The sequence below is a fragment of the Trichoplusia ni genome, chromosome 3 (assembly GCF_003590095.1).
Source record: "Trichoplusia ni isolate ovarian cell line Hi5 chromosome 3, tn1, whole genome shotgun sequence".
Classification (NCBI taxonomy): Eukaryota; Metazoa; Arthropoda; class Insecta; order Lepidoptera; family Noctuidae; genus Trichoplusia; species Trichoplusia ni.
Genome location: NC_039480.1, coordinates 13,763,791 through 13,782,095, shown reverse-complemented (window position 1 = coordinate 13,782,095; position 18,305 = coordinate 13,763,791). Strand labels below are relative to the sequence as shown.

Here is an 18,305-nt window from a genome sequence, read left to right as displayed (position 1 = left end):
TTACATAATCACACTACTTGTTTTCATAAATACTTAAAAAGATAAAAAAGTTTTGGTGCTTTTGTTGAAAAAAAAACCAATACGCGGCTATAAATAAACCGATGAATAACCTAAACAAATGGAGAAGGTATTTGTACCTAGTATATTATGTATATTAGTTACCTTTCGATTAGATTTGGGTACAAATGGTACAATTATTTGTTATGTATTACCATGTAACTGAGCGAAGGTGGAACCTAGGTTTAGGTACGGTACCTACTACTACTATAATTTCTCATAGTTACTCCAGCAAAAGGTAGCAAGTGTAGCAACCAATAAAGATGTAAGTTGTGTTGTTTGTATTAAATGTAATCTATCCAAGCTTTTCTTAACAGGATACATTGCCTGGTGCGTTAACTTAATCCGCTTTCTTCTTCAAAAAAAGAAAAAGGAAAGGCAGAGTTTAAATTTTCAAACTCATCTGTCAATACAATCTCATGAACCGTGTTATCCGTAGTTTCACAGATAATGTTGGTTGTTTCTGTATCAATAAAACAACGTAATAATAATATTATTGCTACGATCATGATGGGTGACCATTATCGTTGCTAATTTGTTTTCTTTGGTACACGGAACTGCCCTAATCGGGCTCTACAGAAGGAAGACCTCTAGCCATCCTGTTAAGGCCAAGAGATTCACATAGGCTGGTTATAAAATGAAAGTCGTACCAATTAATTATGTAGCAGCTTTTAAGTAGGTACCATCTACCTTTAATTACTGCTTATTAGAAGACAGGTATTTTTGTAGTCTGATTTAAAAGTCTTAGGAAATGAATTGTAAATACTATACTAGAGACTACTGATATATTTTGCAGCGAAATCTGGCATTGGTGCTGCAAAATAAACTAAAATTGCTGCTAAATACCTAATAGTGAGATCAGATTTTAAAAAATCTGATATGGCTCCTCGATCCTGACGGACACAAAAAAAAACACAAGTTAACGTCTCCTTGACGTTCAGTTATTTCCGTTATTACCTATTGAGACACACGGAAGCATCGATGATGCGGTAAGAGTGCGGTACCTACCGGTACTGAGTTTCTACATCTGCCTCCGAAGTTACATACTTAGCCTTTACTCTCCAAAGCTTGACTTTTCCCACGAACGTCCACTGTCGCAGCTTAATGCTCCTGTAATGACTCTCCATGTAGGAAAGGATGTCAGTAAGCTAAGTGTCAAAGAAAATAATTCCCCTTCTCAATCATTGTAACTTTCAGATAAATACATTACTGGCTACTAAAAGCATTACTGATATTTACTGTTTCAAAGAAATCGTGATGTTCGGGCACTTCTTCGTTCTAAATGCAAATATGTATTCTAATTATAATTAATCTCAGTATTCTTGTGGACAATAGCACTTCTGTCGCATTGTCTGTATTTTGTTTGGCCTAGCGGAGCAGGAATGAAGAGCCCAAATCAAATTAAGGTTTTGAGCAAAAGACCAAGGGGAAGGGGATAGATAGCTGTCGATAATCATGTAGAGGCCTTTCTGCATTTTGGAACTTACTGTTGTCCCAATATTATTTATATTTTTTTAAGTACATACGGTAACTCATGCGAAGATATTTATTTTTATATCGGACTTCTAAGTGCGTCCCAGGGTGTCCGAGGTTTGCATTATTTTCAAAACAAAACCAAATAAAACAAATATAGGATTATATTCAGTGAAACATTCAAGTCCAACATAACAAACATTGAAATATTTTCAATGTTTGCACAAGCTGTACACATTCTCTCGCCTATGTAACGGATTCGGACCTAATGAGATAGCTCAACAGGCAAACCATACTTAAAGGCTCATAATCCCATTTGCCACATTTATTAACTTCGGCACGTATCTGCTACTAAGCCGCTATGATTCTAACTTCTTTTCTAAATACCTCAAACCATGTTAATGAAAATAGCGCAACCAACACACATTGTTAACATAAAAATTAACTGAGTTGAATAGAAACATTATTAAAAAAAAAACAATCTACACGTGGGGACATTCGCTTGCACTCCTGCAGACAAATTATGTGACATAATCTTCTGGAGATGCGAAACTATCATCACCAGACACGAAAATATAACTAAAAAGGGTTTAAATTAAATTAAGCATAACCATTTCAAATCACTAAAAATGTCTTAAAACGTCTAAGGCATCTTTACGAAAACTTAGTGTATTTTTTTCTTAATTTATTACATCATATATATACATAATTTCGACATAATCATTTATTTAAAACGTAACATATCTCTGGCAGGTCAAGTAAAAAATTAAATAGAAACATCATATAAAATTACGCTTTGCGGAAAAGGAATTTCCATTCCCTTGGTAAATAAATGGTATAATATAATCATGTTGGGAATTTATCTATTAGTGTTGGGGGCCTAAGGGGGGTATCTTATTCTATGTGGTATGCTAGAAAAATATTTCTCCGGAACAACTGAAGATTCCTTTCCCGTAAAACATCAATTTACAATGTATTTTCTCAAAGGAAAGATTCTGATTCAACCAATCATAGCAAATAGTAACATGTAGACCGCTTCGCTATAGATCGCTCGGACGCTTTTAGCCAGAATTAACAATACAGTGTTAACGTTATAACTATTATGTGCAATTAAAACCTAGTGTACACTTGAGGCAGCTAACGCTACGCAGGCTCGCTCTGCTATTTATACTAATTGATACCATCCTCGCCTCAAACATACACCCGGGTGTTGGCAATTCGACAATCAATAAAACATTTTAGACTTCAGTATATAATATATACTCCAATAATTTCTATAAAAACAGATTACACATGAAACTTTAGCGGGAGTGTCTTTTAACATTATTTTATAGAAAAGCACAAACCTACACATGATTGTCGTCTCTTAAGGTTATGTGCAGTAGCTATATACAGGCTTCACTAATAATTATTATCACAATACCGTCAGTGTAGATAAAAGAATTCTCTTTACTCCAATAAAATATCTCAATTAACCTGACCGTTATGGGAACATAATTTATAATTTTTGTATTGTGTAACACTGAAGATTTTGAACATTCTATTTAGTAAAGAGTAATGTGTCAAGCTAATTCATGGAAAACGTTACAAAATTATGTGGATGTGGATAGAATAAGCGTATATTGTAAGTAACACGTTATAAAGTCGTCCTTGTTACTAAAGTTATTATAATTGGCTGTATTTTAATTTTATTCCTTTAACTATTATACTATATGATGCATTCTCATTTAAACTCGTTTACTGATAGATGTTCAACATTTATAATAAAATAGTTTTTAACATTACAAGCAACTTCTGCTATCATAACAAACGATCAGCAAGCCGATTTAAATTTTATTGATAAATACAATACTTTATTTTACACTAGTTTGTTAATATAGTTATTCAAACAAGCATCGACACACAGGCACATTTTATTATTTAAATTCTTGTCTAAATTAAGTTGTCTTGTATACTCTGTGAAAATGCTTTACATTGCCGAATCACCCCAAAGAACGACTCGCTGTTCGGTGGACGCGAGACGTCGACAGTTGGCACAGCCTTGCAGGCAACACTAGCAGAAAGTCTCCGCCCCGGTCGACCAAACAGCAATCAGTACATTTACATAAATAAAACACTAGCGGACATATTAAGATTTCCCGGAGGCCACGCGGTTTACTCACTGGATATACTAAGGAGTGTTTCACACAGAGCCTTGATGCGAATCGCTGTCGGTGGAACACCACGCCGTGAACGTTGCCTGCCACGCTTAGCTTTAGACCTAACTTCCGCGCACGAGTTCGGGGCTAGCCTACGTGACCTCAGCTATATAGGACACGGCCGGTTTAAATCTAAAACTTGTTAAATAATAACATTTCCCTTTTTAATATTAACAACGAAACTATGTGAAAGAACGTGAGTTTCAACCATAACAAAACGTATAACTTACTAAAGCCACCGATTAAGAAAAAGCAAAAGATTACATGAAAAAATAATACTCGATGTCACTTTACCAGCGAGACTCGTCTGCTTCCATGACTACCTTATCAAGTGTTCGCCCATTCAAAGCTACTTTCACAAATTATATTAAAAGTGGTTTCTAGCAGGACTACTCTGTCGCCAGTGTCTATAACACGTCGGTATAAGATCATTTACCTAATTAGAATAACGCGGTAAAGTAATTCAAATATTGGTGTCAGCGATGCACATATCAATGTAAATAAGGCTTATAATCTGTTGCGTGTATCCAGGCGATAGTAATACGGCATATTAAGTGCTACACACGTTTAAATATAACTGTAATCGAAAAAGCAACAAATACATTATAGAGTGGTCCAGCGTAAGAAATGGCTAAGTATATGTGAGTGGGATGCATGTGAGGTGTCGTGTTACTATCGGCGCGGCGCGCGGGGCCAGGCCGGCAGCCGGGACCGCAGCCGGGACCGCAGCCGGGACCGCAGCCGGGACCGCAGCCGGGACCGCAGCCGGGCCGGCGGCCAGGCCGGCGCAAGGGATATGGCTCAGTTGTATATCTTGATCGCCTTCTCTAGGTAGTTGACGCGGGACCGCTTCGGAGTCTTGTTGATGTGCTCCAGCCCGAGCCATGGCCGGGCCGTCGCGTCTGGAAGTGACAGATCTATATTAAATTTTAGCACACATTCCCTGGAGGATTGGCTCTATTGTAACCTGTTGTGTATAGTATTATATTGTTTATCAGACATTCAGGAGCAAAAAGTGTTGTCAAGGCATCTAGTACTAACATGCAAGGAATCGTGCGTGTGAAAGCAAGTGAACTATTATTGAAAATAATCTGATAGCAATCTAACGTGTTGTGTATAGGTGAGCATTATAGTGGTTTGTGTGGTGTACTTGGTGAAGTAGATACTCACTCGCATTACTACTTGGCCTGAAGTCGTATATGTTTATTGTCGCTCCTTCACTTATGTAATTAGGTCTGCCATTTGTCACTATAGCGAAATTGTACTGAAACAATAAATTGTTTTTAATAAATGATACAGATACAATAAAAAAGAAAGTAAATGATAAAAACACCATAGTATTCATGAACAACGAAGAGTCATATTTTTTTGACATTCCATGTTTTTTATCTTGCAGACTCCCAATATGCGCACTAAATTTCAAGAGAAGCGGTCAACCCGTTCAGTTTAAACTACAAATACCGCGACACGAGAAATTTATTTATTAGAAGATGTGTTAAGTTTATTTTGTATAACAATGAATAGTTACCTTTTCCCACTCCTTATCAGGTATGTCGAGTTTCTTCTGGAGCCTATCCTTGACCGCCTGGAAGGGCTCGTTGTGTTTGACGCGCGTGTAGAACGGGATACCGAACGTCGCGTAAACTTGCTTGTAGAAGTGCGCGCACGGCACTATTATCTCGTCCTCCTACAATACAAATACATTATATCATTAGCATTATTGTAAACAAATCATTGAATAAAATCAGTCTTTAGATAAGCTGGATCATACAATAGGTCAGCCATACATATAAGAAAGTTATTACGTGTGGCAACTTGAACTCTTGTTTCTTTCGTAATAAATTGTATAATAAAATAGTATTCTAGAGTAATGATTCAGCTCTTTACATAATTTAACCACTTCAGAGCTGAAACATCTGTTACAATTTAATAGACTTAAAAATCAAAGCTAACAATCACCAATAACATAATACGCGAAGCTATAGGACTACTCTAATTGATAATATCGCTCGATTAATGAACTTAGTAAGTATTAGTTGTAACAGTTACGAACCTGCATGTTGATTTCATCTCTAGGTATCTCCTCTATTCTGTATAGTCTGGGCGGCGATATGGTGACCTGGTCCAGCGTGAGCTCGGGGTCGGGACCCGGTAATACTTTGTGACACGACACTTCCACGATCCTTAGCCTGCCAAATAAGTTTTGTTTTATAGTCACACTATGTGATGTAAGCGTTAAGGAGGTTGCTTTATCTCATTTACCCGATCGATACGAAATTTAATCGTATCCTTTTCTTTACGTTTTTGGCCTAGGAAACAATAAGACTCATTTGAGATTTGAGCGAATCTTTGACTGGCACTGTTGTTATAAAAGTACTTTGAAATTTATTAAGTTACATATAAATACATAATGCTTTATCTGTACTCATATTTACATCCGAAATTTAGTAAACTAGGTGACTTACGTTCCAGAACCATCGGGCGACATTTCAACGACTTTAGCTGCCTCTTGTAAGATGTCCGACACCTTACCGCCTTTGTTTGGATATAAAATTAATTCTTTATCTTCTTTATAATTTGGACCAACCTAGAAATATTACAACAGTTGTATTCATTCGTTCGCATTCACTTCCCCGTACTTGATATAACGAGTGTCTGATGTTTGTTGCCATGCAACCGAGGCGTTCTGTATAATCTTGTGTTACACCCACACGGAGATAGAGCGCATACCTAAAGATTCGACGAACCTTTAGCATAAAGAACGCATGCCTGCTCTAAAGATACAAAAACACACTTACCCATAAACATTTAAACTGTTTCTTGTTATCCAATTCATTAACTTTAATAGATAATATCTGGTAGAACAATTTCTTAGGGCACTTTGGTTTACAGTACACTAGCAAATCCTTAAGTATTCCGTCATATGAGTATCTCAGTGGAAGTCCTGGTGTATCCTTGTAGCTGCAACAAGTTAAGTGATAGTTGATCACACAAAGTTACCGCGAAATCGAAATTCACATTGAACCGCAGTATCAAAGCGAAAACTAGTTTTGCATTCTAAACTGCTAAGGTTTCAAAACATAATAATATACCAAATACTAACTTTTGACACTTGAAGAACTGTATTAAATAAGGGTCCACGTTGAGCCGCTGGCCGACCGCTCTCGCCATCTGGTCGTAGCGCATCTGCATCGACAGCTCCATTGTGAACCTACACATTGTACACATTTAGTTCAAGTTCACAAGTCATGAAATTTTAGTTGAAAGTATTTAATTAGTGAAGACTACACCCGTATCTTTTGTGTATGTTTTTGTTGCTATTAATCGTCATCACGATAATATCGGCCTGGTAGTACCTATTGCTGGGTATAGTACTACCTTTGTTCTGCCACCCTTGTCTGTTTTTGCAAAAGCGTGAATTTTTATAGGTGATGATAAAGACTGATACAAACAAATAGACGACAGCATTTTAAGACACGATAATAGCATCAATACAATAAAAAAGACAAATGGATAGCGTTATTTGAGTTTTCATGTAAACTATCAAATATGATATTTAGATTACTTATTAATTTCCTGCAATGTTTATGCATCACAAGTATAATTTCAACAAAATATAACATGTCAATTGAGATCTCTTCTTTTAATTATTCTACATTCAGTTTTACATATTCATGACTTTATTTCTCTTAAGGTTTTGGCAAGGACTGAATTATGCAAATAATATTAATGATCAGCAATTTTACGAAACAATGCTTCAACGACTTTAATTATTATTTCTCGTAGAACAGATGACCGTTATTTACTATCTTTGAGGTCAAATTGACACGCAGATATTTTGCAATCAAACTATGCTAAAGGATCAGATTAAAACATGAGAATTGGGAGAATTGAGTCAAATCATCAGAGAATTGAGGTAACAAAGAAAACTTTCATCATTTTCTATCTTGGAATACTATTTGATTTGTTTATGTTACCCAAAAGAAGTCCAGACAATTTATGACAACACTTGCTTCGGTGCGAACAGTATAGTTCTAGCCTAAGACAAATGGCAAGTGTAAGGATCGCGTATCACCCGATGGATGTAAACGGTTTAACACTCACGTGATTATTAAGCAATATTTTCGCTTGTAAGTGCAAGTTATGCTATTAGTTTGTACTCACCCAGGATCATTCGGCACAGTCTTATCGACGAACTGCACTTCCACCTTGTAGAAGATGTACTTGAAGTAGTCCTGGCAGGTGGGCAGCTCGAGGTCCTCGTGCCTGTGGTCGGCGCGCTCGAACACGATGATGTCGCCGTCCATCAGCTCGTCCAATACCTGGCCGCGTGCACACGACTCAACCCCAGGGGAGCCCGCCTTATGCCCTCCCGCCATACGCGTACGTATACCAATACCGTGACATCAAATACTTGCAACGAGGCTGATACTTCGTGTATTAACAACCGCGGTAAAGAGGTTGACAATGTCTTTTTTTATTTTATTTTCCAACAGACAACACATGTTCGTGAGATTATGAGATTATTCGTAGAGTTCAATGTAGCATACATTCAACATATTATTCCCGTATTTTATCGTTTCAAGTATATTTTTATATAGTAATGTATATAGATCCAGTCTGTTTGAATTAAAATTTAGACTCCGTTATTTTATTCGTATACGTAACAATCATATGGCGGGCGGGCGTAAGTGGTGACAAAAGTAATTCGAATAGCATGTGTAAAGTGATTTTGTTATGAAATATTTAAATGTGATGTTAAAAGAGTGTTAACATGAATGTTAAAAATTAATATAAGAATGAGGTTAAGCTGATACACGATAAATAAATAAGGCACTGTTCAGAATGTATGCAATATAAGCAATGTTGAGAACATTTGAGATATTTTGAGACTAGGTCTTAAAATAAGATACGCGATTCTCGCCAATAAAATTGATCATATATTTTGTTGTGACCTTGAAAAAGCATGACATTGCGCTTACGTCTTCTCACATTTATATTTGAGCAAACTCAAATGAATTAAAATTTAAGAACTTACGAAAAATATATAGCCATATCGAACTTTCTCTTTTATTATCATTTGTTAGTTTTAATAATTGGAATGAGATTGTTGAGCAAAATCAAACAATGCTTGAAATGGCAATCGAGAAACAAAATTAGATGACTTTCGAATAAAAGTAATGACAAAAAAAGAAATCTGAACAGTGCAACCATTAAGTACATATAATTACCTGCACCAGCGATACCTGAATGTAGGGTCAAACTAGAACTCAAATTGGTCATAACATCACAGTAAATAGACCTTACATAATTGTATAAGAATAATACAATTCTACATACATTTACTTATGAGTTTATGAGACTAACTCGTGATTAGTCTTCCATATAATATAAATAAGTCCAAATACATATTTACTTAAATACATATTTGTGTTAGAGTTTACATCTATAAAATGTTCTGATAGGGTAAAACTAATAAATAATACCTTTTCAAGGGGATCACTGTAGTTGTTGATTTTCTCGACGAAGTCCGGTTTGATCTCTTCATATAAAACTAGTTGTGTGTCTGGGGGGAATCCTAAAAAAATAAAAAAATAATATAATACAATGCAGGCTACTCGTGGATTGAAATCTACAATCTACAAATAGAATACAACTGGTAGCAGCATACTAGGACCAATTGAGCTCTACTTAGTATCATTAAGATTGGATTTTATCCTGAACTTTAGCATATCTCGAAGCCAAAGGATATGAGATTTTGTTCTTGTAGTGTGTGCTATGATTTTGAATATAAAAAAACCTTAATCAAATGTGAGTGTTATTTCCAACCATCGATTTTTATAAGCTTTTAAGAGACAATGATGAAGGAATCTCACCTGCACGCTTGTTAAGTATAGGTATGAGGTCAGCGGGCTTGCTGGCGATCGGCAGGTAGTGATGTCCACAGTAGTGAATGCGCTTCTGTTTGGGGTCGTAGAACTTGAAGAACAAAACGACATCGTTTTCCTTGTCGAAGGTCGGCAGCGCGCTGAAGCCGGAGTCCGGGGGCAACATCTCTAGGAATATGTTCCAGGGGTTCATGTTCTCGGAGACGTCTGCTACTGTCTTGTGTTGGTCGTTGACGATGTCTAAGCAAGTGGGTCTGCAGGTCTGTTGGATAAATGAAGAGTAATTAATATATTTATTTTTTCTAAGATGTTTGGCCTTTGTTGCCTACTTTTATGTCAATCATCAAAGCGTATATTTACAATAAAATAAACAAAAGTAATTTTGTATTATACCATAAACAATTTAATGCCTAAATTTAAATATTTTTGATAATTGTTTGGTATTTTTTGTCTCAATACCAGCAAAACTTTCGACGAACGTTTAGTGTCTCTCGGGGAGTTTCCCGCAGGTCGAGTATAAAGTACATCGTGTAGAGAGATGGTACCTGGTTGGAGCGCGCGCTGAAGGGCCAGGGCCGCAGCTGCTTGAGCGGGTACTTGAAGTTGTCGGCGAGCGTGTCGAGCAGCTCGGCCACGCTGGCCTGCTTGCGCACGCGGAACACGCGGTAGTGCGCGCGCTCGGGGTCGTACAGGTCGTTCCCCTGGTGCCCGTCGAACGCCTCCTCCAGCACCACGTTCACGTTCATGTACAGGTGCGCCTCGTTGCGCTCCTTGCGACGGATCTGCGGCGACACGCGAAACATGACTCTGTATGCCAACAAACGACAACCGCGCTTTTTCGCTCGTAGCACAGGCGACGGGTTCGCGGCGGGTTCGCAAGACAAAGCGCAACGCTTTTGTGACTGAGCCATCATAAAGCGGTCACAATCAAGTAAATTCATGACCACCATCATGATGACCATTGAGTTAAAATTAAATTAGGATATATTTTAATGTTATGACATGTAAAAGCGACTTACAGTTTCAATCCTCTTCTCTTCAGCAAGTCTTTCACTTAATTCAGTAGGTATATCTGCTTGTGTTACCTCTTGCAAGACAGTCTTCAACTGTGAATCCCTGAAATGTACAATACAAATTATTATACAAAAAATATTTCAACTATTTAGTAATGCTTAGATCCATATTAATACTTTTTCATGAATTGTGACAAATAATAGATAGTTCAACTCAATCCACATCTCTTTTATATTCTCGTATCACAGTGTACGAATTGAAGTTTTCCGAAACAGCTCAACCAATTCTCATAAAATGTTGTGTGCATATTGAATAGTTCTGAAAATAGGACAACATCTATTTTTCTTAGCCCTATTTTTTTATTGCTTAGAACTAATTTGACACAACAACGTCCGCCGGGACAGCTAGTTTTATATAAATAACTAAAGTAAATGATAAAATACTAATATTTCACTGACCTTATATAAACCAACATGTAAGCGTTGGTGCAATGGCGCACGGTCAACGCCATGTCCTCGTCGTGGCCGCCGTAGTTGTACTCGATGGCTTCCTGCTTCGTACAGCGGGACACGACGTCGTCGTCGAACTTGCACCACTGTGAGACACGACAGGGTTAAGTATTTAACATATTATTTTAACAAGCATTCAATCTTTTGTCATTTCGATTATTAATAGAAAATGTATTGACTGTATTAACTAGGTTTATTTAACCTTAAAAAAATTAACCATTCCTTCTTTGCTTAGGAAGTTAAAAAATGCACATCGGAAAATTACAAAAAAAGGTGAAAGTAGAACACCCACAATTAATTTAGATTTCGTACAAAATTTAGGGCACATAGATAATTTTACTTTTCATGTTTACCAGTTCGTTTATCTATAAATTAAACTTGTCAACTTAAAAAAAAATATTCAAATATTTCTACTAGTGCCACATAGTATATATTACATCAGTAAAGTTCTATCACTTTTAAGAGCTAGTCCTCACCTTCCCGTCGCCCTTAGGGTTGATGAAGACCACGTAGTGTCCCCCGTGGTTGTCCCCCGAGTGCACTAACACCGCGTGCAGCGTGTAGTCGGCGGGCGTCTCGGGCTTCTCCTGTAGGTACGCGTCCAAGTTGATGTGCTCGTAGAATTCAAACCTGTAGGAAAACACACGTTACTAGACTTTTTATATCAGTATACAGATAAGAATGAGTGCATTATTCAGACAAATGGCACATGCTGTACTTGCGCATGCTTGTGTCACCTTTAATTAAACTTCTAAGGAGAAAATGTTTCAGTATGATAAAAAATTAACAGAATAGAGAGTTCTACTATAAAATAAGAGAGCCATGCCTGGTCTCCGTCACTGACATACCAATAGGAGCAGTCAGAGACACAAAAATATTCGTAGGAATTCAACAAAACCGCAGGCTATCAAACTATTAACCTGGAGCCAAACAATATATTTGTATAAGTCAAATACATGTTTCGTACGAACCTATCATTAAACTTGACGGAGCTGTCGGTGATGGGGTCGTACTGGAACCGCATGAGATGCAGATGCAGTACAGGCGGGAACGACGCGAAGATCACGCCTTTCTCCGCCTCCTGCAGCCCGTGCTCGCCCGCGTCGTACTTGTTCTCACCGTCTAATGTCTCTGTGCTTATGTAGTCTTTGAATGACTCGTCGACTGGAATGCAAAAGAGTGTTGTTAGAAATTTTATTGTGCATTGAGCCCTAAAAAATTACTGCACTTACTTTGGTGACCAAGTTAACTTAAAATTTGTCAATCTGGCCTTCTTTCTCGCCATAACCACATTTGTAACCAATATACGTAGAATGTTTTCTTACCGACTCTTAATACAATGGTAATTTATTAAGTCTGCTGCCCCATTGTAGAACCAAGAACTCACTTCCATTCATCCATGCCGTTGTATTAATATTATTTAATATCATTAATGTCGCAGGAGTTTTAACAATCTATTTATTATTGAATAACTTTATTATACTCACTATTTTTCTTTCCCTTGATATTGAGTTGAATATCGTAGAAAGTCTCGACGCGAGTACTGGACACATTCACATTTTTGCACTTGATATACGACGTCATTTTACCCTCAAATAAACGCGGCACTGTGCCTTCTACACATGTGCCCTTCATTTTACTCTCCAATTTATCTAGAAGTACCTGTATTGAGAAAAACCAACCCATTATTATGGATTTCTTTTCAATTTTATTTCATTCTTGTTACATAGTTGGTCAATTATTAAGTTTCATTCATTGTGGATTCATATTACATATTATTCAGATTTTGATGAAATAATCATAATTGACGTTTTAACATCTACAGCATACATTGGTGTATCTACTGGATTATACAAAACTTCATTGAAGAAGGTCAAATAACGAAATAAGTTTAATGTAATGTAACACTTAGATAATACTCTATAAAAACTATTTTGTTTTATTTAACTGATAAACATTTGTAAGTATTAGCTAATAATCAGCTGATTTGTTTTTTTTTTCGTAGTAATTACGTCATTCCTTAAAATTAAGTTATGATAAGTGATATTTTATTGAATATGACAAGGTTATCTCACCCTAAGAAACTCCTGCACATCATGCTGCATAAAAGAATCAAGTGTCTCCCATCCAAAACTCTTTGTAAGTTTCTTTGTGCCAACCGGTTTATCAGAGAATTGCAATTCGTAAAACACTCTTTGTAAGGCCAATGCAACAGATCTACAAAAAGAAAAACCTCGTTTAGTAATTTGATATATTAATGGCTGGATTTAGAATCGTTAGTCCTTTTTAAATCGACGTCAAGATCTGTCTGATTTGAAGCCTATATTATATACCATGCGGTTTTATTGACGCGTGTTAACGCGTCGAAGGTATACAAACGCAAGAAATAGGCGCCCGGTACACGCCTTCTTAAAACGAGCCTCGGCAGCTGTTTTAAGCCTTAAGGTATAAAATAATTATGTATCTAAACAGCCATCTCAAGTAATCGAACATTTGTCGTTGACAAAAGCTCACCTGGTACTATCGTCAGATTCCGTCGGCATCTTATACACAGCCTTACGTAGTTGATTCGTGAAATACAGTGTTTGTAACAATGAGTTCATATAACAAGTCGCACCTTGATTCTTTAAACCTAAAACAGAAATATAGTTACATTTTAGGTAGATGTTTAGGTACAAAATAACACGAATAAGGGGTGTTTGTCGACATTATGCTTTTTATAAAGGCCATTTTGTTTAGACTTCCACTAACCCACTTGACATAAAATTGTCGCCATGTGCCTCTCTACTTCGGCTTAACATCACATACTAAGGCAAACAATCAACAAACTAGGCAAGTGGGCAGTTCAGTGAAACCGTACGAAAACAAAAAGGCGGCATATAAAAGTTCTATGAGTATAATGACGCAAGACTTACCAACATAGCCGGTGTGTTTCTTCGAGTCCCAGGACACGCCGTGTGGCGCTTCAGCGGTCACGTGCACCTCCAATGTGATTGCGTCGTCCTTTATGTAACCCTTTTCCGGATCTAATACATCGTTCCATGCCATGAAGTGAGAGAAACCCCAGTCGTTCTCTTTACTAAAAACATTTTGACGATAATTAATTTAATACTTTTGTATTTCAAGATTTTCAAATTAAGAAATTATAGGTATATACAGATAGGTTTTATAAGTATATAAAGAGATTAGTGATAAAATTATCATCTTTATAACCTAGAGCAATATAAACGTCGGATGTCGCAACATTAAGTCATAGATAAACAAACCTGTAGAACAAATGCTGAATCTTCCTGAAGAAAGGTTCAGTTTCGGGCTTATGGGAAATAAGTCTCAGTTCTGCCATGGCGTAGCACGACCAACTCGAGGATTCACTTTCGCCGTTGCACTGAAGGAAGAAGCCTAGCGACTTCTGTTGCTGGCGGTCGGGGGACGGAGCTTGCCGCGGCATCACCATGATCTTCCATGGGAGGTTTCGGACGTAGCACGGCGGCGATAAAACAGAATCTTTCAGATTCCTGAAGTTCTGTACCGTGAAACGAAATGTGGCTTCTGATCGCGCCTCGTCGTCCTCCATTTCCGTATCTAAACAAGCGAGCTGTAACCAATTGAAAAAATGTCATCAATGCAAATCTATACACAATTTATAAGTAAAAGAATGTACATAGTGTGCAAGAAAAAGCATGACATTCCTTGTAAGAGCTTAATTATCTACTATACATATGTAGATAAAAATCTTCAAAACAAACAGTTCCAGGTTAGTTGTGTCCTTTAGATACAAAATGATTATGTAGGCGTCCAGTAACAGGATAATAATGTTCACTTACTCTAATACAATAGTCTTAAATAGTATATTTGAATGATAAATATTCATATTGCATGTGTAAAACACGCGAATTCGTGATACAAATATTTAGTGAATTAGGACGCAAATCAATGCATGCTCAGTCAGGATTTAAATTATCTTGAAATGTACTTTTATCTAATACTTATTAGCCAATAAATAAATACGTTAACTGTATTTAGTTTATAACCCTAAAAGCTTTTTCAAATATAGATATGACTTTATATTCCTTATGCTATTTGTCATGATAAAGTTATTTGTTGTTGTAAATGTATACCTAAAGGTTTTTTTCTTTTTAATTCAATGTTACTTATCTCTAGATTACCATGTAATCTATATGATTCTTTTTTATAAATACGTAAACAAAAAGTTTGCAACTTCAGAACAGTTTTAATTGCTTATTAGAATCACCCTTTTAAAATGAATCAGCCATGACTTAGGATAAATTTTTACAAGTCACTCTGTCATGGGCATGACTACTTGACTCAAACTTGAACTTGGCAAGGACAGCCATATAATCTAAGCACAATAATGTTATCCATGCAGGTATAATATATCAATACAGTGATGGTGAAAACATTATCATTTGAAGATAGCTTATCAAAGTATTTATTTGATTGATGTAGTTACTCACGGGCATATCAGACGATGTGGTTTCCTGGTTCTTCATAACCTCACCCATGACAACCTCTCCGTTGGGACCTTTCATAAGATCGTCCTCCCAGGTCTTGTCAGTAACAGTGTCTACAGTCTCCACTGCAAAACATACAAACAAAATACATTACTTTTGACATTTTGATTTGTCTAAATGTCTACAACATTACATGCAGTCTTCAATGTGATATTGATTAAAATGCATGATCTGAATTCCTATTAGGTAACCCCACACAATACTAATTGTACTTTAAGTACTAAAATTAAAATTCTTTATCCTTTTGGCAAAGTGAACCAGACAGCAGTACAGTCTATTTTCTGCAGTAACAATTATTATGGGTAACAGGCAGACTCAAAAAATACATGTTACCTTTAATGATTTTGTGTGTACAACTTACTAGGTAAACTTAACAATTAAAATAGACCACAACTATGCAGGAAAAACAAATCTATCCATTGTTTTACAGATATGAATTTTGACAGGCAATGTCACATTGACAACTTATTATAAAAGGAAAAAAATACTTGGTGTCACCAGACTTTAGTGAGTGTAAACTTACAAAAAGACACCAAAGAGTTCAAAACAATAGCACACCTTTCAATCAGTAAACTTCTTATTCATAAGTTTCAAAGCTGTTTTGGATATGTTTGTGTTACAGCATTAATAATATTTACCATTATTTAATTTTATTACATTTATTTTATGAATAGGTTAACTGAAAATGCAAGTCTTGTTAGAAGCTATCAGTCTTCTTGAAAGAAATTTGTCTCTATAAATTGGAAAGTAATAACAGGCCGTAAAGTATTAAGATTTAAATATTCTCAATAATATAATTCTTAAGTGTGAAATGTTATATTATATTTTTAAGCTTGACTTGCTACTAAAATAGGATAAGAAATGATTTATAAATGGTTGGTTGTAATCAGCGAAGTAAAGATTTTTGTCCCTGTTATCTTTGTTTATTTTTAATGTTTTCAATTGTTCCCTATCAGTTGGCAGTGCTGCACATTCATTCATGCATGTAAAGATCACATTGACATTTAGACAAGCTAAGGTAACCTGTACTCAGGTATAAATACACTTTTTAACTTCAATGTATAACAAAAACAAGATAAATTTAGACACATATATAAACAAAATCACTATTTAGATACTTTATACACCAAATTTAAATCTAATAAACACTCCAAACATTCATGTATAACAAAGATATTCTATATTTAGACATTTTCACTTCACTCTTAGTACAGCGACTTGCACTTTTAGAACAAAGAAAGTAACCACCTAAATCTAATAAGCAAACAATAATTTATACATTTTTCGTGTAGCTGTACTCTCCAATGATGTTTTAGTAAATAGATACACAACAATTAGTAACAATGTCAACTCAATGAACACACTTTGAGGTTATATAGGGTAATCTGGTTAACAAATAAGTTCAATAACACTTACAAATACATAGGCAAGTGTTTCTAAAAATTAGCTATGACGAATTTGGTATTATAATTGAAGTTTAGTGAGAAGTTTGACAGTGTGGGAGTGATACATAGGTGATTACAATGTAAATATTGTGACATCACTAACCATCCTGAGTCTCCATCTCCTCCACCTGGTTCACATTAGAGTCGTGCTGCTGCCTGTCCGGTGCAGGCGTGTGGTTCATGTTAGCCGGGCGCGCCACGGGGGACTCTCGCCCACAACTCTTTGATATTTCCTGCATAAATATTCCACCGTAAGAACAAGCTGTATGCACACCGCTTATTCACACTTATGACGTTCGATTACTGCACTTCACATACCTTTAACGCCAGGGGATTGCTCCCTTTGCACTTGCTGAATATCCGTTGAACAAATTTCAACGAACTTTTCTCATCGACTCGGGTGCCCTGCGTGTTCGGGGTTTTATTTTTCTTCGACGTTACGCTGGTAATTTTCAAAGAGTGTTTACTAGCGGCGCGGCCGATGTCTGCAAATTTCAACACAAGGGCCCGATAATAGATAGGAACGCTAATAGCACATTCCTAATCTTATAATCATTGCCAGAATAAGTAGATCACTCTATCATATAGCGGTAAAACAGGAATATTCTACAACGTATCCGGGAAAAGAGTTATTTTCGCGAAAATAAACAAAATGGTGGATGTTAATTTAATTTCTGGCTTCGGATGTGTGGCCCGGTTTGATCGACGAATGCACCATTTTATCATTCTCTCACATTCACCGTAGTGATGTACACTTTACTTAGTATTTCGATTATTGACAATTTATTTTCCAAATAATTTTTATTTCTTCAATAAATTATTAGAACCCTGAAATAGTTATATTTTTAATATTTATATCAAATTAAGATAAGAAATATATTTAAATCTATCATTCATATAGGATTGCTGGTAAGAACAGAAAAAATATGAGCTATGAATAGTAGCAGTAAAATAATTAAATTTGAAGCTACTATTTTTGTAAAATTATTAAATATTCGTAAATATTTTAGGTCTGTAAAAAAATTACAGAACTCTAAAGAATACTATAGTTTTGACAATTTAGCATCAAATCATTCTAATCGTTATTAATTTATAAATGTTGTCAAAAACATTTGATGCGGCTTATTGACGTTGGTGATTCTGATTTTTTGCAAAGAATTCTTCCAACTTAAAAAAAAACAATATTTTA

At 36.0% G+C, this 18,305-nt stretch overlaps 1 protein-coding gene across 6 annotated transcripts; it reads right to left on the bottom strand.

The window, feature by feature from the left end:
* Positions 1 to 1,676: 1,676 nt before the first annotated feature.
* LOC113492018 (ubiquitin carboxyl-terminal hydrolase 7) lies at positions 1,677 to 17,852 on the bottom strand. 6 transcript variants are annotated; one of them, XM_026869287.1, is made up of 23 exons: positions 17,435 to 17,852; positions 17,220 to 17,349; positions 15,615 to 15,736; positions 14,406 to 14,734; positions 14,055 to 14,218; positions 13,654 to 13,771; positions 13,215 to 13,356; positions 12,627 to 12,801; positions 12,111 to 12,303; positions 11,616 to 11,769; positions 11,089 to 11,225; positions 10,636 to 10,732; positions 10,162 to 10,398; positions 9,605 to 9,878; positions 9,215 to 9,306; positions 7,893 to 8,050; positions 6,832 to 6,939; positions 6,527 to 6,689; positions 6,194 to 6,315; positions 5,782 to 5,917; positions 5,257 to 5,415; positions 4,899 to 4,992; positions 1,677 to 4,630 (listed from the first exon to the last, which is right to left on the bottom strand). In XM_026869287.1, the coding sequence occupies exons 2-23, from the start codon at positions 17,296 to 17,298 to the stop codon at positions 4,530 to 4,532; spliced, it is 3,354 nt and encodes a 1,117-aa protein (XP_026725088.1). In that variant the 5' UTR covers positions 17,299 to 17,349; positions 17,435 to 17,852; the 3' UTR covers positions 1,677 to 4,529. The 6 variants fall into 6 exon arrangements, with proteins under 6 accessions (XP_026725088.1, XP_026725086.1, XP_026725089.1 ...); XM_026869285.1 differs by having other exon boundaries at positions 1,677 to 4,645; positions 7,893 to 8,038; XM_026869288.1 differs by having other exon boundaries at positions 1,677 to 4,645; positions 7,893 to 8,035.
* Between the last annotated feature and the right edge of the window lie 453 nt (positions 17,853 to 18,305).